The 25579-nt window shown below is 37.5% G+C and overlaps 1 protein-coding gene across 1 annotated transcript in view; it reads right to left on the bottom strand.

The window, feature by feature from the left end:
- The window catches only part of LOC132041466 (uncharacterized), a 30858-nt gene extending 23906 nt beyond the window's left edge, over positions 1-6952 (bottom strand). The window contains 3 exon segments of the mRNA XM_059432177.1: positions 72-194; positions 278-706; positions 6782-6952. Coding sequence (XP_059288160.1) covers positions 72-194; positions 278-665 — 511 coding nt within the window. The 5' untranslated portion in view covers positions 666-706; positions 6782-6952.
- Between the last annotated feature and the right edge of the window lie 18627 nt (positions 6953-25579).

The raw sequence follows: 25579 nt of genomic DNA, 5'->3' as shown, positions 1-25579 counted from the left end.
ACAATTTAAAGCAAGAATATTTAAGCAATAATTAGGAATAAGAAAATGTGATAATATATACTTAAGGATATGAGTGCCATTAAACATCTTGCTCAGAAAATTTCGAAGAGATAGATGCAACGCATCGGACCACTCCTTAGAAAAGTATACCCGGAACTGGGGTTCGGATTGAGGAGTTTTAATATATGGAATTGCTGCATGAAATATTTTTACATGTCAATTTATATGAGAAGAAAGTTTCACGTTTAATAAGAAAGATAACTAAGAGAGGACCCACCAAACCATGACGCCCACACGTGGTCTTTTTGCAGCAATTCACGCCCATGTATGTCAAACAACTCTATCACTTTGTCCTTTCTGCCAGCTTGTATGGCATGAATGATATAATACCGTATAATACAGACATCTAAGTCTGATATGGTAGAAATAAGTTCTGTCTCATGAGAAGAAAAGCACTGCTTGAAAAAGCGAAGGAGTTCAATCAGGTTTTCAGCTTGGAATTTGGGCACGTAGATGGAGAAAATTAAATCTAATATCTTATCAACTTGAAATCCTTTGCCAATATCAGTTCCCAACTCTTTGACAAAAGCCTGCAGAGTGTTTGTAAAGCCTCTGAATACTAGAAATTCCCTGACAAGCTCCTCCGCATACAGCATATTCTCCATCTTGCCTTGAGCACTTACAAGGAGAGGCATGCCTTTAGAACCTGGGAAGACAAAAAATCACTTACTCCTCTCATAAGACAGATTCCACGAGCACCACAGCCATCAGATGTGGCAACACAAAACACTCTGCAACTTCACAAGCATGTTGAGCTGTGATTATGGTGACAATCTGCTCAATCCTTGCAACAGGACAATAACAAATTTACTCTTTGAGCTTATATGGATTAAAAAGAATCTAGGAACCAATAACCACTGCTGAACTCCAGCTGCTCCAGAAATAGTAAGACGAGTTTTGCAGCATACATAAAATGATGATTATTGTGAAAATTGAAAAAAAAAAAAGTGATTTTATCTTGAATTGAGTGCACAGACAACATAGAATTGCTCGAGTTTAGACTATTAGAAACAAGGTAAGTTTAGACTACATGGGATAAGGAGAATTCCTCAAATACTGAGACTTCTAATTATGACAAAATTAGGAATAATTTCTTATACTAATAACCTGAATAATTTATTCTATTATATAAACAGAATTTATTTCCTCTCTACCCCATAAAGGTAGAGGTAAGGTCTGCGTACATCCTACCCTCCCCAGGCCCCACTTGTGGGATTACACTGGCTATGTTGTTGTCGTTGTAGTATTATACAAAGGGCAGCCTGGTGCACTAAACTCCCGCTATGCTCGGGGTCCGGAGAAGGACTGGACCACAAGGGTCTATTGTATGCAACCGTACCCTGCATTTCTGCAAGAGGCAGTTTCCGTGTCCCCTTAAACTTAAGGTAAGTAAACAACTTGAACTTGCAAATCAAAACTGGAAAGCCGCGCCGAGCAGAGTATGCCAGGAAAGGTTATTGTTGAAAGGACAGGCATCTACATACAACAACAACATACCCAGTGTAATTCCACATGTGGGGTTTGGGGAGGGTAGGAAGTATGCACGCCTTACATCTACCTTTGTGTTGGGCAGAGAGGTCGTTTCCGAAAGACCCTCGGCTCGAAAAGAAAGAAAATTAAAGAAAAGGAAGGAAAATAAAAGGAAAGAAAAATACTGGAAAAGGAATTCGACGCAGACAGTAAAAAAAATAATAGCAAAAAATAAAAAGAAAATGACAGCAAAAGAGAAATATACAAAGCAAAAGCGCAAAAGATAGTGATACACATCGAAGAATGGGCAATTACGCATTTACTAAATACTACTACTAAGAATACGTGTAGAGGGTGCTAGCCCCTACCTCTCCCACCTACCGTGCAACATCACGCGACTACCTAGTACCCTTCTACCCCAATCCTCGACCTCAACACTTTCCTATCTAGGGTCATGTCCTCAGTAAACAGAAGTTGTGCCATGAACTGTCTGCATAATATGTCGAATTAGTGACTCCAAATTAGTGCACAACCAGAAAAAGAAAAGTGATTGGGATTATTTCCTCTGAAACTTGTTGATACTGTGCACACTGGAAAAAAAGAAAAAGCTTCTTGATCATACATTAAAAGAAATCTATACTCACTAGCTCAAAGATGTATGGTGATGCGAATCTCCAGGACATCTTTACTGCATCTTGAAATTTGAATTAATGGCTCAAAAGTAACTATAAAAGCTGCCGAAAAATAAATGTTTAGAGGGAGTTACTACCCAAACTATATACTATAAGAAAGAGAAGAGATGGCTTTCTGGTAACGGCTAAAAAAAGTTGTGTTCAGAGAAGGAACTCAATATCCAACATCTGCCTGTAAGGGAAAAAGGGGGAATAAACCTTCTAAAAAAGAAGAAACTTTTCCAAAATGAAGAATAAGATTTTGCTTGAAAGAGAATGAAGAAGTTGGAATAGTGGTCAGATTTGCAACCTTTTTCAAAATATTACCCGAATGATATGGTATTTCTTTTTTGTATTTCAAATAGTTTGTATAGTGTCCACTAAACAAAATTGAGAGGAGGTACAGTGTCCAATAAAGGTTCTTTTAATGGTTTCAGTACCAAAGACAACCACGTCAAAGCAATCACCTTCTATAGAAAGGAAAAGTAGAATATGACAAGTTTTGGCTGGGCAAGCAACATAAGGCAACCCTCCGGTAGGCAAAATTAAGTCTCTTCCAAAAGAATAAAAGTGTCGATACCATGTGAAAATTAGAGGGGAGGAAAAGGTAAAGAAAAGTTGACTTGAATTAATAACAGGAGGGATTTTTTTTGCACCCATGGGTGTGGCTTAATGATCAATGAAGTGGGAGGAGAACCATGAGGTCTCGGGTTTAAATCCGAGCGGAAAAAAAAAACATTAGATGATTTCCTCCCATCTATCAAAGCCTTGGTGGATAAAGTGACCTGGTGGTGGGAGGTAGCGGGTATCCTATGAAATTAGTCGAGGTGCGTGCAAGCTGGCCCGGACACCACAGTTATCAAAAAAAAAGGTAAGAACAGGAGGACTTTTTTGTCCATTTGTGAATATTTATGGTGAACAAGCCAATCTGTACACACCTCAAGTCAACTAATTCACCAGATAGTATGTCTGGCACACAAGCACAAGTTGTATTGGCAATCCTACTCTTAAAAGTTGGAGCAGAAAGATTCACAGCAAGTGTTGTAACTGCAATTTGAACCTGGTATCTCCAGGTTGTTACTCTTGTGCTCAACCATTAGTTCATCTGATTGGGGATTGTACAAGAGGAGTCCTAGTATAGGAATTACGATTACTGGAAACAAGGTTTCTCTAGACCATAGCAAAAATTATTAAATAAGAAAAATTATCGAATAAAAATTATCGAAATACAAAGATTCCTGATTGCAACAAAGTAGGAAAAATCTCGAACATTCTAAAATATGACTAAATTAATTCTAGACTTTCAACCATTACCGAGAGGAACCATGGAAATATCTTACGACCAGTCACTTCATTCCCTGATTTTTACTTTTTATAAAGGGAAAATTACTGAAAGAGGATGCTCAATAGTTATATTCAATAACTTGGTAATGTACTTTTTGAATAAGGTAACATTTGTATTTCATCCAAAAATATCAGCATATGGACTGCGGCTGAGGTACTTTACAAGTAAAACCACAAGCAGTGGCCTGGGGGTAAAAAACTAGTTACAATTTACATATTGCCTAGAAAATCTACCAAATCTCCTGCCTCCCCCACTATATCTTGTTTACACCAAAAGTACAAGAGACTAAGACATTTCGTTTTAACTATCTGTATAGAATTAGCTTTGTCATCAAATTGTCTGGAGTTCCTCTCCTTCCAGATTGTCCACCAAATACAAGCTGGAATGGCTTGCCACCAGTCTTCCTGTGCATTTCTTCTTCCAATTGCTTCCCAGTTGCATAGAAGTTCTAAAGTTGATCTTGGTAACACCCAATTCACCCCAAGTATACAAAAGAACATGTGCCACAGATGTGCAGTTGTCTGACAATGAAGGAATAAATGCTCATTTGTTTCTGCATTTTCCACACAAAATAGGCATCTTGAAGATATTTGTAGACCTCTTCTTTGTAGAGCCTCTTGTAGTAAGACAAGCCCTCCTCAAAACTAACCAAACAAAAGCAGAAACCTTATATGGAATTTTGACTTTCCAGATAAGTTTCCATGGCCAAATCGGTGATGGGTTCACAACCTTGTTTTTCTCCCAGTATAGTGACTTGACAGAGAAATTCCCTTTGTTGCATAATTTCCAGACTGGGTTGTCTGGGGTATTAATGGTACCGGTGAAGGAATTCAGTAACAAAAGCAGATCTGATACTCTCCCTATTTCCCAATCATTCAATGCCCTTCTAAACACAAGATTCCATCCTTGTTCTGTCCACATTTGGTAATGTACTTCTACATCTTTCAATTTATATATTTTTTATAAAGCAAAAGTATCATATGTTGACACACCAAGATGCTGTCGAAGTATGTACAAAACAATTAGCGGCTCAACCACATTTAGCTATCATGTAATCCCATTTATCCACACATATGGTTATCCTCCCTTTAGAGCAAAAAAGAATACAAGAAAATAAAAAGATATCTTAATACAACCAGTTTTGCATTTTACCACTATTTTACTACTACGAAACAGTCACCTATTTCTTTTCTTAGTAATTGGGGTGTTCGGCCCAGCTTGTACGGACCCTGACTATTGCACCGGATACCTGCTACTTCCCAATTCCCACCACCATAAGTATCGAGCAACTCTACCCTACAAGGCTTAGGCAGAAGGGAAGAAGGGAAGAGATTACCTAGCATTTTTTGTCTCCGCTGGCATTTAAACGTTGGTCACACCCGCTTCATTGATCGCTGGGACACCATCAGGTGCGAAACAATCACCTATTTCTTCCAATCCATATAAACCAAAAAGTACATAAAGGTATAGCTCTCTGTTATTCCTTAATTTTCTTTGCTCATCTTCTGTATCCTCCAACTTGTGACCATTTCTTTTACTGCCTCAGCAATAACCCGAGTAAGGAATAACGAACATGCAAGGTTTCAAAATTGTGAAACAAATCTACGTTGTATCAAAAGTGGTTAGTGTCTTTTCCATTCTCTTTGCACAAGTAACCAACTTACTATTTTTGATAAAAGCAACACCAACTTACTATATCTCCTCCTGCTCCTTAAATAGTCTATCGCAAAGTAGGAATAAGAGTCCCCTCCTGGAGCGAAATAATGTCTATAGAAGATAAGTTAATTCTTTACTTTAAGAAAGGAATCCACTCTAAAAGCTAGTCTTCTTTTATCCAAACATTTTGAGGCAATAAGTAGATTCATGGTAGTTCATTCGAAAGGAAAAAGTCAGCAATCCACTATATTCAACACATATCAGGCATGGTTCATTATTTCAATAGGGTACAAATATATAAACGTGATATTCTTAGATACTTTTTAAGACCTACCACTAAAACCAATTAGTAGTAACCTTTGGGCTTCTAATAAGATAAATTACAATATGAGACGCAATAGGGTAGATAGTCTGTGACAATTCACTTGTCCCCTTGATCGTAAGACCTCTTCAGATGCAATTCAAATAAGTCCTCCACCTCCTCTCACTACAACTCTTATAACCCTTCAAATGGTTACATCCCATATTATTCCTCGATTATTAGTGCGACACCGTACCCTCCTCGTCATTTGCCACTCAAAACACTTGCATGAATGACTCCATTAAAGGTGTTTCCCTGGACCACAAGTCCTTCCGAGGCTGACTCGCTCCCCGCTACCCACATGAAAGGCAATGTGTTCGACAAACCAGTTTTGGCCTTCATGATCCCCTTCCACGCACCAACTCCATAAGAATATACAAATCCTCCAAGAACTCCATTGTTAGTTTCTCCATATCTAGTGTAGTAACTCTTTTCAATTGATATTGCTTTCCACAACCACTTCCTCGATAACCTCAAATTGAAGGGGAGCGATAATCCACTGATTCTGCATTTTCTTTTTGCAAGAAACCTGTATTTCTAGTTACGAATCATTTCTGCTTTTCATGATTGAATTTTTGCATAGTTCTTCTCCTTTATGGAATACTAGAAGTTCCAATTTTATGCAATTCATATACAATAGAGATAATAGCTCCTTGAGGTGAAAGCTCCCCAAAAATATGTATTTTTTTCAATTTTTCAGCAATGCTTGATTCTCAGCTAAAGCTGGTACTGAGTCTGCAGAGAAATGCTCTCTCTGTACCACAGTGAAGTTGAAGGTAGATAATCCATGGATTCTGCATTTTGCTCTAACAAGGAGTACAAATTTCTGGTTATTTGTGCTTCTCAACAACAACATGCCAAGTGTAATCCCACAAGTGGAATCTAGGGAGGGTAGAGTACCTTACCCCTACCATGGGAGGTAGAGAGGCTGTTTCAGATAGATCCTCAGCTCAAAGAAAAAGAAATAATACAAGTAAAGAAGCCAATAAAGATACACATACATGTAATTTGTATAATTCTCCTTCAAATCTTATGCAATTCATAGACAATAGAGATACACACAGTTCCTTTTCAGGTCAAGAAGTCCCACCCCATTTCCCCAGAATTCTCTCAAAGCCTCAAGTGTGAGTGTAGTATTTCCGGTGAAATCAAACAAAACCAATGAAATAAATAGTCGAACAAAGAAAGAATCGGAAAGGCGTATTGTGCGGATAGTACCTCTCTTATAATCTGATTTTTCTTCTCTTGAATCCAGACGGCGACTCTGGCGGCTTCACGGACACGGAGGACCGGAACTTAAAGTGGTCCTTTGGTACTATGCACAAACAGTCCGACAAAATTCTCTTGCTTGGTTACCAAGGATATGTTAAATAGTCACTTTGTTCCAATTTATTTCTACCATTTTCTTTTTAGTTTGTCCTAATTTATTTTTTATTTTTTTGACATTGGTAACATTTCTATATATTAACAGGTTTACAATACCAAATTGTATAGTCCTCAATTAGACAATTACAAAAGAAGGATCATCCTTTCTATGTTCCTTTTACAAATTATCTAAAACATCAAAAATATCTTATGTTTCCCTTAAGCATTCATGTTTACACCAAAAATTAAAAAAGGTTAGACAATTCATCTTCAGTTCCAATCTCAAAACACCTCTGATTTCTCTCTTTCCCCACAGCCCATTAATTTGTCCTAATAAGAATAATTGTAACGACCCGTTTGGTCGTTATAGTGCTTTTGACACATTTACCCCTGTTGGCCCTTCCCTGAGCCCTATTAGTACGATTTTGACCTGCGGGGATGGGTGGCACGGTCCCCGAGGTAATCGGGCGAGATTTATGATCACTTATGTGAAATAGAGCCTTAAAGCGAAAAGCGGTTGACTGATAGTTGACTTTTGGGTAAACGGACCTATTTCGAAAATCCGTCGATTCCGAGAGGTTCGGATGGTCGATTATGACTTGGTGGGATGTTCAGTTCGGTTCCTAGCCGGTCAAATAGACTTCCGTTGGGAATTCTGAGACCAGGAGTGAGTCTGTAGCGTGTTTTTATGTATGTTTGCATATCTGGGAGGTCCGGGGTGATTGTCGGGTTTTAGGAATGAGATAGTGAAAAAACGAATCCGTGGTGTATGTTACCTGCTGCGACGAGGCTCGTGTCTTGGGTAATGGACTGCCTGGCGAGGGCACAGTCCGCTGGCGCGAGATGGTGGATTCATGGGAATCCGCTCCAGCGGACACGCTGCGGCAGTCAGGGCATCGTGATAGCGATCCTGCTATATCGATCTCATTACCGCTGCGGCGAGAAACGCGGAACAGTGTCCTATTTAATGCTAAGTAAAACCCTTAATTTCCTATTCCTACATTTATTATTCCTAAGTGTCTTTAAAGCGAATTGAAGAGGTTCTAAGCAGATTCTTCTTAGGGGTAAGTTCTCTAACCTTGATTTCCTTTATTCACCTTTCTTAAGCATTCCATGGTAGAAAATCTATAGAACTTAAGGAAGAAGATGGGTTTTGACGTTTACTTTATTATTTGATATTTAGAATTCTAATATGAGATTTGTTGATGGATTTGACTAATCTAAGCATGAAATTTGATGAATTAGTGACCCATAGGCTTGAATCTTCCATTGTAGTTGATGAATTGAAAGATTGAAAGTTAGGGTTTATACCCAAATTGGGGGTTTTGACTTGAATGATGAAATTGACCAATTCTTGAGTTAATTTAGCAATTAGGAGTAGAATTGAACTTCTAGAATGTTGGATTACCTATTCCATCTTTGAAATACCCGTTTTACCCTTGTGGGCCTGTTTTCCCCCTTTATCTTATTTGTTTGTTATTCGAACGATAGTGTAGTAATGTGGGTATCGTTATTTCTCATATCTAACTTAGAATTCGATAATGGCTAGACTTTGAGTACTTGGAGGCTCTTCAGAAGGGCAAAGCTCAGATTTGATTGCTCGTGGCTCCAGCTCGACAGCGAGGTAGGTTACGACTTATCTTCTGGTTAGACTTCGGTTAGCGAAGCATATGTAGAGTTAGTTACATTCAGAGAAAGCATGTTATATCTTCGGGTATGAAGTTGGGATGGATTACTTAGGTTTGATATTATTGACTAATTTGTGGGCTTGTTGCCTTTTGTGATTTATTGGCTTATTGCCATATGTGTGATATTGGACTTGATACATAGTTGCCATATTGTGATTGTGATACTGTTGTGTCTCACTTATCTTGCCATTATCGTGGATAGAGGAAAGAACTTGACTTAATCTTGATATTGTGGTATGTGTCCATGTGTGGCAAGATTGGTATTGATATGATTTCACTTGGCATTGATACTGTGCATGGCACTCATCCTCATTTTACATGATACATTGATATGAGCTGAGACTTGGTACCGATGATGATGAAAGAGCTGAGTGTCCGATGCCTAAGGTCCTTGCTGGGACCGTGAGAGTGGTACATGGACTTCGCGGGTTCCCCATGGGTCATGACTATCGAGGCGTGAAGGTATTCCGTCCGTAGCATGTATGTACGGAGATTACATTTGGTCAGTGCATTTCATTGCATTGCGTATGCATTCATTACTACATTCATATATTTCTTGGACTCTGACTTGATACTACTATACTTGAGTTGTTGTTCTTGGACTGTGTTGTGTTTGTACTTGATTGGGAGCATGTCTATTCTTCAGTTTCTTTCTTTATATATGTTAGCTAACTGTTATCGGCCTATGATACCTACCAGTACATAGTGTTTGTACTGATACTACCTTGCTGCATTCTTTTCTGAGTGCAGAGTACATGACAAGCTCTACTTCCACTTCTCGTGACTGATTTCCGAGGCCCTGCTTTCGAGTATCTACAGTGAGCATCTGACGAGCCGCTGCCCAGAGATTCATCTATCATGTCTTTATATTCTTCCATTCAGACAGTTGTTTTTGACTTTCAGACTTGTATATTTAGACATTTACGTAGTTGCTCTTGTACGAGTAAGACCAGTTCCTTGGGGATTGTATTTTGTATTCCGCACTTATCTTTATTTATGTTTTAGACTTATAATTCTATTGTGTTATATATTTTATCGTGGTTTGAGTTAATGATTGAGGGGCGCATTTGCCTACCAAGGTGTGAAAGGGTAGTGTCACGCCCCGAACCATGGCCTGGGCGAAACACGGCACTCGGTGCCTTACTGCATGTGACCGAGCGAACCACATGGCTTGCTGAATCATCATGAGGTATAACATGAGCGAAATATAACGTGAATGCATGATGAGCCTTTATAAAACATGAGATGTCATAATAATTTAATGAAACACTTGTTTAAATCATGAATGCGGGAATAACATGAATAAGCCAAAATGGCTATACAACTCCGAATGTCGACATAACATAAATCGACTTGTCTAGTCTATGAAACCTCTATCATGAGTCTGACTAGAAAACATACTTACTGGGACAAGGCCCCCAGTATACCTTAGATGCATAACTAATAATAAAATAAAGAGTTGACTAAACCCCGAATGAGATGGGGCTCACCAATAAGCTGATACGAACGTCGTCCTCGAGCGTACGTGTCGTCCCGTATATACGTACTGCGCATCGTGAAATGCAGGCCCCGGCAATAAAGGGGACGTCGACATTGAATGTCTTGGTATGTAAAGCAACCGAATGAAATAACATGGGACATGAAATAACATGATAAGAATCGAAATCGAAAACTCCGGACATGAACATACGAGCATGAGTATAAGCATGGATACATATATAGATACAACATACGTAAAACATGATAAGTAGGAGAGCATTTCATAAACCGACCATGTGATATCACCACGTGGGTACGTGGAGTCGAACGGTACCTCGCCGGACCCGAGCCCCCATACCTTGCCGTATGAGGTGGTATCGTGCACGATGGATCCATTCGGTGTAAAGTTAAGGTATCGTCCTATCCGGGGGAGCGATCCTTGTCCTACGGTGGCTACGTAGTTTCAGGCTATCTGAGCCTTCTCGGTAATTCGTGCAACTCCCAAAAACATGAACATAATATAGTTGGCTAAGAAGCCCATGATTTTCGTGAATTAACTTGTACTTGTCTTGTAATCATGATTTCACGAAATAACTTGTAAACATGGTTTCATGAAATAACTTGTAAATATGGTTTCATAAAGTAACTTGTATTTAGCATGTATGTATCTTGAGTCATGGTATGAACATAGTTATAAAATACAATTGCATGAAAACTTGTAGACATATAGGATATTCATGAAATAAGCATTTTTATTCAAAAACATGCATGCAAGAACCCATGGAATACAAGATATGGGTTTTCATAGATTACGGACGGATTCTCAATAATCATAAAGAAATATTAAGAACACAATGATGGAATTATAACAATTCATACATAATATAATCATGGACATGGACCTAGGGTTATCATGAGCATGGTATTGAAACCCTAGTTTTGTATTGAAATCATAATTTTATGGATTTTGAGGCGTGGGAAGAACAATGATGTTCCCACACGTATAGTAACTCTACATACCTTAATTGCTCCAAAACTTGAATTAAAGACTTGAGCTTTGAAGAAGATTTCCAAAATCTTGAGTTCTTGAACCTTGAGATGGGTTTTCTTGAAAACCCTAGTTTTAGAATGATAATTTCTTGTTTAGATTACAAGGATAGATGTTAGAATTGAGTTGGAATAATTAGAGTAGGCTTACCTTGGTGTTCTTGATGATGGGAGAGGGTAGGAGGTCGTTCTAGGGCTTGAAGGAATGAAAAATAATGATTAGAACTGATATGGACGAATATATACTGTTCGGAAAAATAAATTTTTCGGCCCAACAAATATGGCCGTATTTCAAAATACGGGCCGTATTTTGAAATATGCGGCCGTATTTTGAAATATGGACAAGACGCCTCGTTCAAGAAATGGCCATAACCTCTTGCACGGATGTCCGTTTGACCCCGTAAGATACCGTTGGAAAGGTATTTCAATGCTCTACAACTTTCATCAAGGAAATTTTCCAAATTCCAAACACGTTTTGAAATACGGGCCGTAAAGTGAAATACGGTCCGTATTTAACCATATGACCTCAAAATGTCAAATTCCGTATGTTCGAAATTCTTGGTTTCGGTTTACGGGCAATCGTTCATGGGCGTAAATTGGAATACGACCACTTGTTCATGGGCGTAAACCACCATATCACAACCGAACGGAAAAATCTCAATTCCCACATTCTTTATCCGATTTTCTAAGTCTAGGATCGTGGTTAAAGCTTAGGTCGAAGATACGGGGTGTTACAATATCTCCCCGGGGATCATTCGTCCTCGAATGATGGGTCATGGTTAAGAACATGGTGGACATGGCTTGAATACATGAACATGAAAGAAACATGACGTAAAACGTAAGAGCTTGACATGGTTACGTGGGAACATGGTCATGGATCATGAGAACTGAATACGTGATTACATGGAAACATGTGCATGGGGAACATGAAACTGAGTAGCGCCTACATGAATGATAATCATGAAACATTTGTCCTCGATTTATGACTAGTGGTTAAGAATCGCTACTAACTCGAATCTAAAAATTTTGGCAGACTTCCTTCATAATTCGGACCCTCATGACATTTTTCAAATGCTTGTCAGCTAACTAAAGTACCAACACACAACTCACGTAGTATCTTAATACGCATGATGTGACATAACGTGATTACTGCATCTTGTATGTAGCTAACATAAATACTGAGCTGGCTTGAATACACGGATATTGGCGAATGATTACATGATTACTATACATGGTTTGGAAAGAAATGCGTAGGCACGAATGACATGAGTACCGGAAATAGGCACGAACATGACATGATTACCGGGCGTGAGATGCGTGACGTGGGACATAAATACACGAAACCGGATGACATGAATACATAAGTGCTAAACCGTATGAGATATGAATACGTGTAAAAATGGATATCGTAACATGGGATCTGAATGTCGAAAACATGATTGTTACAACATGAGGGTTGAATACTAAGCGCGGGTAGGATTTGGATACTTAGAGACTTGATCATAGATGTTCGTATGTCACCATGGTAATATGAGATAGGAGTATGACTTAGGCTTTGAATGTAAGCGCAACTCGATGTGAATGCGACAGACTTCAGTCGTATAACAAGAATATAACCCTAACATAGGTGTTCATAAATATCTAGCATAGGCATGACATGAATACGTCGAATCTGAGTAGAATACTCCCGAGATAAGTACCATAGGGTACATGAAAAGATATCTATTTGAATATAGGAATGCACCTTACTTCTGATTATCTTGCTAGCTGTAAATCATGATTACGAATACCTTAGCTCATCTTGCTCATTCCCGTGAGCGAATTATAGAGGACTGAGAGAAAAGGAATTATTGGTACTATTCACATGAGGTACGTTGCCTTAGAGACAGACATGACATGGTGCATTGTACATGGAGGACGTAACGTGGAACATGCGTGCATGGGAACATTATTCATACGGCATGAAACGTGAATAGCATGACATGGGGCATGGGACCATGAAAAATATAGCGTTTATATGAGTACCTACATACCATGGCGTATGGACTTGAGTTCATGAGTATTGAAGTAAGACTAAGGCGTAAGTAGGAAGTCATCTTGAACTTAAACAATGGCATAAGTACTTCGGAAAAGAAAATGGCATCCTTTGTGCTAAGCTACGAGCCGCTTTAAAACAAAAAAAGAACCGTAGGAACATAAGCATGAGTTACGTAGAATCGTGGGTAGGACATCCATCTTGACTTACCCTTATCGTTACCTACCAACCCCACTGTTATGCTATTTCCATATGTGGATGCCCAAAGAAGTCGGTCGTGGGCCCGAATACGTGAGAACGTAGGTAGCATATCTTTGGAGTTGAAATAAATCATTTACCTAAGGCATTTTTTTTTTTTTTTACCTTGTTCAAGGACCAAAGGGCATTCCATAGGATTCTTAGTCTTTAAACTATTGTGTTACCTTTTCCTCAATCATTATCAAAATCAACATCATATTTGGAAAGCACTTAGAAGCTAGAACGTGGTCATGGGTATAAAAGCACGATAGATACATGAGACATGAATGCGGTCTTTAATCTTGGTCATGAGTACAACCCGATCCGAAAACATGAAAGAACATTCCCTCGCATAGCTTGCTTATCTATGTATGGAGTCTTATTTCTTATACCTTAAACGTGGAGTGTAAAGCTTTAACAAGGGCATAAGATAGGTATGCTATGCATGTGTAGAGTACGTTTGGGCATTGGTACTACATAGTGCATGAATTATTCGAAATTGAAACGTTACACTCTTAAACCTTTTATTCGCCCTAAAACTTGATCTCGCCGAATTATGACAAAAGACAAATTCCACACACTTTATCTTAGCTACATGAAATTGTGATCCTTCGACATAATCTCCCTAACACCTATCAACTTACAAAACACATAGTTTATATCGGCACTTTATCGCACGATCTCCCCCTTAGTTCAAAAGCTAATGTTTAAAGCTCGGATCCTTGAGTTAGCGATAAGTGGTCATCTAGTGATTCGCTAAGTTCCTCTAACATACCGACAACTCATTTTTTTGGCTTACTTCAAGCAAGTCTTACCGGGAAAACGGATTACTTAAATGAACGGGTTTCTAATGTACATGACTAACATACTAGCTTTGTCGGTCTTGGGGAAACTATTTTCGATAGCACTTAAAGGCTCTTTCTTTCTCGTAGCTTGATCTCTTCCGCTTAGATGGTTTTCTTCTTTCACCAATTTCTATACCTCGAATTTAACTTAAATCCTTTGGGTTCTAATACGCTTTCAGTGTATTTAGACGGTTACCTTAGTAGTGCTAACTTGACTAAGTAGCTTCAATCGTACTTCTACTAACTCTGCTGAAATTTCTAATTCACTGTGTCCATTCAAACTTACTCACTATGCTTCTGTTAACCACTTGCTAGCATCATATTCTCTAATTCTTCTCTGAGTACTAAAGTGAAGCGTAAGGTTATTTCTAACTTTTCTTCCTTATCTGACTCTATTCTGGGGGTTGTATACTATCTTTTCGAATTATGGACATGGGTCACACTTAGGGAAATTTCATCTCGTCTCAAACAAGGAATTGGAATAACTAACCCCAAACTCCCTATACACTTTCAAAATTATATCATACTATACACATCGTGATAAATACTTATTCACATAACCTAAGAGGGAATTGTCATATCTTTTATCTCATACTAATATCTGCTTCTTGTAGTAACTCACTAACATCATACTCTCTAGGTCTGATCTGAATAGGCTTAAATAAATTAAAACTAACCTTACAAAAAAAAAAAAAAAATTCAATATCGTCTGTTCATGGTTTTCTTATCGCATCAGTCCCTTCCTAGTCATGTACATAGATCATATGGCAATATATATATATATATATCCTTGAAAAAAGTCGAGACTTTCTAGTATTACAGGTGGTTGGCTCTTAGGCTATTTCCTGCTTAAAACTACCATGAACAATTTATGCCTGCTGCAGTTAACTTCCTAACATGTTACCTTGTAGGGTCTTAAATCCGAACTATCAACTGCATAATAACCACGTAAGACATAATAGATCTAGGGCATAATATCTCATATGTGACAAGGAGGGAAAATTATTGGCATACCTATGACACATGTGACGGCACATCGGAGTCCTGGCGATCTACCGTATTATGATAACGTGCTTGATCCCCACTTAATCCTAATACTTCATCCCTATCAGTGCCTCGGTCTGCTAGTGCCCGAGTACTACGGGCTGCGAACGGTGTTGTTGAATTGGCTATGCTTGGTCTGGGGGAACGAATTGCACCACCACCCTTAGTGTTACTATTGTACTTGACTGAAGGGCATTCTCTTTGCATGTGGCCTTGGAGACCACAATTATAACACACATCCAAACCCAACCTACACACTCCTGCATGTCTTTTTCCACACGTACTGCAAATGGGGTGCGAAAAACCTTTGTTATCCTGTTTCACTTGTGGGCAATCTTTCAGATAGTGACCCTGCCGGCCACACCCAAAACATCTATGGGTGCCATAGCGGCACACCCCTTGATGTCTCTTGTTACACTTGCAACAAATAGGATTATGAAAACCCCTCTTTCTCACATTGGTCTGAGCTGAGAAATTAGTGGTACTTGAAGCAGGTTTTGATGACCTACAGTCGCAGAATTGAAGAATTAGAACTCTCGGAGTCTGAGAGTTCATCCCTGGGGTTGCATCAATGGTAGCCCTCCGGCTCGAAGTTGCCTTTCTCTTAGTAGGCATTTTCTGAAAGAATGCAAAGCGCACGAGTCAGAATAACTCCTGATACTCTATGTGAAAGCAACACATCGATAATGATTAGTTTCATATCTTCCTCATCCACTGAGATGAGGCGTATTTGGTAGAATGGGGAACAACACACGAGTTCGAGTGATTTCTGAGAACACAGCTTATTTCACGATCTAGAGTTGAAAGAAGTGAGACAAACTTAAATGTCTTGGTGGTCAATTGTTTATATGCGTGCGCGCACACACATATAAAAGTGACCCCACTGGACACGGTTTCATAGACTCCCTAAGACACTTGAACCTAGGCTCTGATACCAAGTTTTGTCACGCCCCGAACCATGGCCTGGGCGAAACACGGCACTCGGTGCCTTACTGCATGTGACCGAGCGAACCACATGGCTTGCTGAATCATCATGAGGCATAACATGAGCGGAATATAACGTGAATGCATGATGAGCCTTTATAAAACATGAGATGTCATAATAATTTAATGAAACACTTGTTTAAATCATGAATGCGGGAATAACATGAATAAGCCAAAATGGCTATACAACTCCGAATGTCTGACATAACATAACTGACTTGTCTAGTCTATGAAACCTCTATCATGAGTCTGACTGGAAAACATACTTACTGGGACAAGGCCCCCAGTATACCTTAGATGCATAACTAATAATAAAATAAAGAGTTGACTAAACCCCGAATGAGATGGGGCTCACCAATAAGCTGATACGACCGTCGTCCCACCGAGCGTGTGTCGTCCCGTATATCGCACTGCGTATCGTGAAATGCAGCCCCCGGCAATAAAGGGGACGTCGACATCAATGTACTGGTATGTAAAGCAACCGAATGAAATAACATGGGACATGAAATAACATGATAAGAATCGAAACCGAAAACACGGACATGAACATGAGTATGAGTATAAGCATGGATACATATATAGATATAACATACGTAAAACATGATAAGTAGGGAGAAAGCATTTCATAAACCGACCATGTGATATCACCACGTGGGTACGTGGAGTCCGGTACCTCCGGACCAGCGAGCCCCCATACCTTGCCGTGTATGAGGTGGTATCGTGCCCGATGGATCCATTCGGTGTAAAGTTAAGGTATCGTCCTATCCGGGGAGCGATCCTTGTCCTACGGTGGCTACGTAGTTTCAGGCTATCTGAGCCTTCTCGGTAATTCGTGCAACTCCCAAAAACATGAACATAATATAGTTGGCTAAGAAGCCCATGATTTTCGTGAATTAACTTGTACTTGTCTTGTAATCATGATTTCACGAAATAACTTGTAAACATGGTTTCATGAAATAACTTGTAAATATGGTTTCATAAAGTAACTTGTATTTAGCATGTATGTATCTTGAGTCATGGTATGAACATAGTTATAAAATACAATTGCATGAAAACTTGTAGACATATAGGATATTCATGAAATAAGCATTTTTATTCAAAAACATGCATGCAAGAACCCATGGAATACAAGATATGGGTTTTCATAGATTACGGACGGATTCTCAATAATCATAAAGAAATATTAAGAACACAATGATGGAATTATAACAATTCATACATAATATAATCATGGACATGGACCTAGGGTTATCATGAGCATGGTATTGAAACCCTAGTTTTGTATTGAAATCATAATTTTATGGATTTTGAGGCGTGGGGAAGAACAATGATGTTCCCACACGTAGATAGTAACTCTACATACCTTAATTGCTCCAAAACTTGAATTAAAGACTTGAGCTTTGAAGAAGATTTCCAAAATCTTGAGTTCTTGAACCTTGAGATGGGTTTTCTTGAAAACCCTAGTTTTAGAATGATAATTTCTTGTTTAGATTACAAGGATAGATGTTAGAATTGAGTTGGAATAATTAGAGTAGGCTTACCTTGGTGTTCTTGATGATGGGAGAGGGTAGGAGGTCGTTCTAGGGCTTGAAGGAATGAAAAATAATGATTAGAACTGATATGGACGAATATATACTGTTCTGGAAAAATAAATTTTTCGGCCCAGTTAAATACCGGCGTATTTCAAAATACGGGCCGTATTTTGAAATATGGACAAGACCGCCTCCGTTCAGTAAAATGGCCATAACCTCTTGCACAGATGTCCGTTTGACCCCCGTAAGATACCGTTGGAAAGGTATTTCAATGCTCTACAACTTTCATCAAGGAAATTTTCCCAAATTCCAAACACGTTTTGAAATACGGGCCGTAAAGTGAAATACGGTCCGTATTTAACCATATGACCTCAAAATGTCAAATTCCGGAATGTTCGTAAATTCTTGGTTTCGGTTTACGGCACTGTTCATGGGCGTAAATTGGAATACGACCACTGTTCATGGGCGTAAACCACCATATCACAACTGAACGGAAAAATCTCAATTCCCACATTCTTTATCTGATTTTCTAAGTCTAGGATCGTGGTTAAAGCTTAGGTCAGAGATACGGGGTGTTACAGGTAGGTGCCCGCACGACTAGTGATTTGGGTCATGACAATAATGCATTTCTATACTTAGAAATAATTTAATTTTAAATTTTTTTCTTTTATTTTAATGAAATAATTTACAACCACACAAATATTTATGACTTGTTTTAGACCACAAGTCTCAAAAGTTGTATTCTTTCTTAAATTCTGTATTTAGTCAAACTACATCATATAAATTGGGACAGAGAGAGTATTAGAATTAGAAATAGTACTGGGATTAATTATTCATGCCAAATGGTGAAATAATAGTATTGAATTGGTTATCTCTGGATAAAACAATAAAAATAACAAAAGTACGTATGAGGTCCTTAATCTATTTTTCTTTTAAACTAGTATTCGTACCCGTGCGATGTGCGGTCGTAGCAAATTACAGTAGTAGTCATATCTTAATTATAGTACTGAAAAAGGATATATAAATAATAGGGCAAAGGTGCAAATATACCCCTCAATTTTGCGATTTAGAGCAGATATATCCCCATTAAGAAAGTGGTGTATATATATCCTTGTCGTTACAAAATGGTGCAAATATACCCATGACCTTACACAAATGGTGCAAATATACCCTTTTCGCTAACAGGATTTTTTTTAAAAATCATTTAGCGTATTTTTAATTAAAAAAATGTCCTGGCTTTAAAAAAAAAAAAAAAAGTCCACTCATTTTTTTATGTAGAAATATTTTTCTATCGCCACATGGTAAATTTTTTTCTGGTGGGGCGTGTTTGGTTCGTTTAAAAAAAAATCTCTGTGGCTTTAAAAAAAATAAGTCTACCCATTTTTTAAAACGAATCAGACACGATCCACTAGAAAAAAAATTATCATGTGGCTGTAGAAAAATGTCTCTGCTCAAAAAAAAAAAAAAGGGTAGACTTTTTTTTTAAAGCCGCATGGTATTTTTTTAATTACAAAATAAACTAAATGATTTTTAAAAAAAAATCTATCAACAAAAAGGGTATATTTGCACCATTTTGTAACGGTAGGGATATATTTACACCACTTTTATAACGGGGGATATATCTACTCTAAATCGCAAAGTTGAGGGGTATATTTGCACCTTTTCCCTAAATAATATCCCAAACGTTTTGAAAATTGCTCACAAATGTCTTCTGTTAATCTTTTGATCTATAAATACCATCAACGTTTTTTTTGTGCTCAAACATACCCAAAAACTAAGAGAACTGATATGATAAATTTTGAGAATGTAAAATTGTTGCATTGTCATTTTCTAAGCTTGCATGTATATAAATCGACATTAAAATTAAAACTCACCCATTTATCTAAAAATTCACCCCGCCTTGTGTTTACGTTACCATCTGTTGCGTTTTCATGATGAAATTATCACATCCCAAATACATTTCTAGCATTATTTTCTTTGGAGTCTCTTTCTCTTTGCCCTTACATTCACTCCCTTTTGACTTTGGAGAAATGAGTTCATTGTTTCATCATGCACAAATAACAACATCCCAAATGCATTTCTAACATTATTTTCTTTGGAGCCTCTTTCTCTTTGCCCGTACATTCATTCTCTTTGACTTTGGAGAAATGAGTTTATTGTTTCATCATGCACAAATAACATTCTTTTTTAACTTTAAATTCAAAATTAACCACACTCTACTCAATAGCTTTATCCGCGATTCAAATTTGAAAAGTTAACTACTCTCAATTCAAAATAAAAGAATTTTAGAATAAAAGAATTTATCTTTCTTAAGGAAGATTTAGCTTTTTCATAATACTGCCAATTTTACTTGGATTCAGTGGTTTGATGTTGTCACCAATTTAATATTTCCTTGCAAATATAGTAACATACATATTTTTAAGAACTCTTAGATCAAACATGCTAAGTCCCTCTGATCAGTTAGTTGAAATACATCTCGTCCATACATTCTTAGGTTTGCAAAAGAAAACATTAAATAACATTTTTATGTCTAATTAATTCAAGTATTAAGCTCATACTTTTTTGCTGCTAGGTATTTTGAATTTCTCTAAAATCCATCGATATATATTCATGTAGTCCAAAATTATAAATGATACAGTATCTTAGCTCCTCAAAATAATGTTGTGTCACGACCCAATCGGAGGGCCATGACGGGCACCCGGAGTTAACCTATCGAGCACCTCTTAACATACCTCTCATAATCACGTCTAGGTGAGACACATAGCTAATTCATAATTACCACAAACGGAAAAGACACCAGTTCCATCGAACATATGCACGTCTATATAAACACATCAACTATGCCCATATGTACAAGCCGATAAGGCTGCCAAAAATGATATACAAAAATATGAATACATAAGACTATGGAACATCTACTATACACATATGTCTACATGCCTCTACAAGGAGTGCATAACATCAGAAAGACAATGGTGGCTCAGCCTGAACCTCCTCTGGGAGTGGAAACAAATGTGGATACCCAGACTTCATATCTTCTTCAGCTTCCCAAGTCATTTCTTCCCTATTATTGTTTCTCCATAGAACTTTAACTGAAGCTACATCTTTAGTTCTTAGCCTCCGAACTTGTCTATCTAGGATTGCAATGGGAACTTCTTCATAGGATAATTACTCGGTGACCTAAACATCATCTACAGATACAATTCTGGAATGATCTCCAATGCACTTGCGAAGCATTGGCACATGGAAAACTGGATGGACTGTTTCTAATTCTGAAGGTAAATCTAACTCATAGGCTACTTGGCCCACTTTGCGTACAACCTTGTAAGGCCCAATATACCGAGGACTAAGCTTACCCTTTTTATCGAATCTCATGATGCCCTTCATCGGTGACACCTTCAAGAATACCCAGTCATCAACTTGGAACTCTAAGTTTCATCGGCGATTATCTGCATAAGACTTCTGACAACTTTGGGCTGTCAGTAATCGATTTTGAATAAGCTTGACCTTTTCCATTGATTGCTGGATCAAATCTGGCCCTAGTAACTTGGTCTCTCCCACTTCGAACCATTCAATCGGTGATCTACATTTGAGCCCATATAAAGCCTTATACAGGGCCATCTGGATGCTGGAATGATAACTATTGTTATAAGAGAACTTAATAAGCGGTAAGTGATCATCCCAATTACCTCCACAATCTAACACACATGCCCATAGCATATCCTCGAGAGTCTGAATGGTAGGTTCAGCTTGTCCATCAGTCTATGGATGAAATGCTGTGCTAAGACTCACCTAAGTCCCCAAACCTTCTTGGAAAGATTTCCAGAAATTAGCTATAAACTGTGCTCCTCTATCAGAAATAATGGATACTGGAACACCAGGGAGTCATACTATTTCTTTGATATAAAGCTTCGCATAATCTTCAGCTGTGTATGTAGTTCTGATAGGCAGGAAATTAGCTAACTTTGTGAGTCTATCCACAATTACCCATATAGAATCATACTTACGCTGAGAACGAGAAAAGCCTGCAATGAAATCCATATTAATTACTTCCCATTTCCAAGTCGGAATTTCCAAAGTTTGCAACAATCCCCCAGGCTTCTGATGCTCAATCTTTACCTGCTGACAATTAGGACATTGAGCCACGAACTCTGCTATGTCTTTCTTCATTCCATCCCACCAATAAATTGATTTAATATCATGATACATCTTTGTCGCTCCTGGATGAACAGAATAACGGGAACAATGGGCTTCTCCCAAGATCTGGAGACGTAACCCTGCAACATCGGGAACACATAATCTGCCTCGATATCTGAGAACTCCATCTGCAGAAATCTCAAATGGTGACTTTTTCTTCTGGGAAAGTGTATCTCTGTAATGAATTAATATGGGATCCTCATATTGGCGCTCTTTCACCTTCACTACTAAAGACGAAATGTACCGAATTCTGGATAGTAACTCTTGTATTGCCCGAGTCTATTAATCGAACTCCCAAACTAGCTAACTGTTGAAGCTCATGAGCTCCATTAATCGAACTCCCAAACTAGCTAACTGCTGAAGCTCACAAGCTAACTCCCTCTTCTCCGGTTGGATATCACATAGGCTACCCATGGATCTATGGCTGAGAGCATCAGCTACGACGTTCGCCTTCCCAGGATGATATAAGATACTAACATCATAATCTTTCAATAGCTCCAACCATCGCCTTTGCCGTAAATTCAACTCTTTCTGCTTGAAAATATGCTGGAGCAACACACAACCTAGCCCAACGCCTGAGGCATCACAATAAATGACATAGCCCTCCGATCCTTCTGGAAGTGTCAGAACCGAGGCCAAAGTCAATCTGTTCTTCAACTCCTGAAATCTGCGCTCACAAGCATCCATCCATTGAAATTTAGCTGATTTCTGAGTCAGCTTCGTCAGTGCTGCAGAAATAGAAGAAAATCCTTCTACAAATCTTCTGTAATAACCTGCCAGACCTAGCAAATTACGAACTTTAGTAGGTGTTATAGGCTTTGGCCAAGTCTTCACCGCTTCAATCTTCTGGGTATCTACCCGAATACCGTCAGTTGAAATAATGTGCCCCAGAAAAGTCACAGAATTAAACCAGAACTCACATTTAGAAAACTTCGCATATAACTTTCAGGCCTGAAGAATTCTAAGGACAACACGTAAATGGTTTGCATGCTCTGCCTCGGATCGAGAATATACCAAGATATCATCGATAAATACAATCACGAAAGATCCTAAGAAAGGCCTAAATATACTATTCATCAAATCCATGAATACCGCTGGTGCGTTAGTCAACCCAAACGACATTACTTGAAATTCGAAATGACCATATCTAGTTCTGAAGGATGTCTTTGGAATGTCCTTCTCTCTAACTCTCACCTGGTGGTACCCTGATCTAAGATCTGTCTTAGAAAATAATTTAGCACCCTGCAGCTGATCAAATAAATCATCAATTCTTCGGAGCCGATATTTATTCTTGATCGCACTACAAGAAAGTAGAGATACGACGACATTTATTTGGTGACATTTGAAACAAATGTCGGAAAATAAAGAATTTCTTGACATTTATGAACAAATGTCATAAAAACAATGACATTTGATGCCAAATGTCGTAAAAACAATGACATTTGGTGAAAAATGTCATAAAAATAATGACATTTGGTGTAAAACGTCGCTAAAATAATGATATTTGTTGCAAAATGTCGTTGTTTTTAACGACATTTAGCGAAAATGTCGAATATGTCATGACATTTGGTCCAAAATGTCGTCATTTTTCACGACATTTGATGTAAATGTCGTTAAAACAGTGACATTTCATAAAAGTGTCGAATATATTGTGACAATTGTTTCAAATGTCATACTATTAGTCTCTAATTGTTTCAAATGTCATATTATTAGTCTCTAATTACCGTCATTTACATCTAATGTTGAAAACCTAGATCTTTTAAAATTAATTTGACCCTTTAAAGGGCGAAGGTCCAAAATTTGCCCTGGACTATACGATGTGAGCAAATTTACCTTCCTTTGAGAAAGTATCTCGTTTTTTACCTTCATTATTATCAAAATGACTAAATTTTCCCTTATGGGCTAATGGCAACAACATATATAAAGGAAAAATTTTGACCGTTCATAAAGTTCAAGGAGCAATTCAGATAATTCACAAAGTTCAAGGCAATTTTATTTAAACCTTGCACCCTAAACAATTTATTTAAATCCAATGAAAGGTAATTAAGAAGTCACTAACCATGAATAACCTTTTAAAAAGGATAAATACATGCCAAAGTACATCAATTTAATTAATTAAACGTATAGACTCTTTTTTCCTTTAATCCTAACTTAATTATGATTTTGCGAATGATCCAGATTTGCCCTATATACCATCTTCATATGGTGGTGCGATGTTCTACATGAATCCAAGTTCTAAGGACATCATACCAAAGTTGTACACTTAGAACCTCGATACGATTTTATTTGTTTATCGTGTCCAAGTTTATGTTCTTTTTTGCTCTTTTTCGGGCTTCTTCTCTTTCCTCTTTGACATCTACCGTAGAGATTGAAGGTATTTGGCCCTCTTGAACTTACAAATGATCTAAATTTACCCTTTATGATATTGTCGTTAGCCCGAAAGGGCAAAAGTGAGTCATTTTGGTAACAACAAAAGTAAAAAGGAGATACATTTAACGGTGGGTAAATTTATTCTAAATCGTATAGTTCGGATATATATTTGAGCGTTTGCCCCTCTTTATATTTAACTCTAGGAAAAAAAATTTATTAGATGCATAAATATAACTATAATATAGACTCGAACCTCTCTAGAACGACAGCGTTTGTCCAAAAATTTCATGGCTGCTATAGTGAGATGCGGTTATGTCTGTATACTGACATTTGATGTTTAGATCCTATTTAACTGTTATAAACAAAAGTACGCAAATAATTATTTTTTAGTACTTTTTACATACAAACGAAAACAATAAACTTGTTAATTTTAAAATCTCAATAGATTTTCATATCTAATTAATTAAAAATTGAAAATACTAATAAATTACTAATAGATCCATAACTAATTGTACCATACTGATAAAGAATTAAAATCTAAGGAACATATGCATTTAAAATTAATTGAGAATTTAAATATTTCAAATTTGACGTAAGAATTCTACAATTGTAGGTTGTTCGTAAATTTCAGTCTCTTATTAATTATATAACACTTGAATTGACGAAGAATTTTGTCCAAACGTTCAGCAAAAGGGAGGTAATTTTACAAAGAGTGTACTGCTATAAGGCACTGCTGTCTGCTGTTATAGGTAGAATGCTGTTATAGAGAAATTAAATATAACACGAAAAATTGATCCCAGAAAAAATCAGGTCATAATAGTCAAATGCTGTTATAACAATGGCAATTATAAAGGGGTTTGACTGTATAACAAATGAGTTTGGAACTAAAAATGTGGTTAAAATTATTTGTTTAAGTAAGTTAAAAGGCAAATTATAAAATTATAAAAACAGAACTATTGAATATTTGATTCTTCTAAAAGTAATTAGTATTAAAATTTGTGCGTTACACAAAAATTATTGAAAAATATATTAGTAGTATTAAAGAATTTAGTATTTATTAGAATTTTATATTAATTTAAATTTTAAGTAAAGACAAGTTTTAAATTCAAATGTTGGAAATATAGAGTCTTAATTATTTAGTATTCGATCTTAATACAACATCTTAATATTCAAACGTTTATTCAAATTTAAAC

This window comes from Lycium ferocissimum, unplaced genomic scaffold, assembly GCF_029784015.1.
Source record: "Lycium ferocissimum isolate CSIRO_LF1 unplaced genomic scaffold, AGI_CSIRO_Lferr_CH_V1 ctg1030, whole genome shotgun sequence".
Lineage (NCBI taxonomy): Eukaryota > Viridiplantae > Streptophyta > Magnoliopsida > Solanales > Solanaceae > Lycium > Lycium ferocissimum.
Note: the sequence above shows the minus strand (reverse complement) of the source record. Positions and strands in the feature narration are given on the sequence as shown.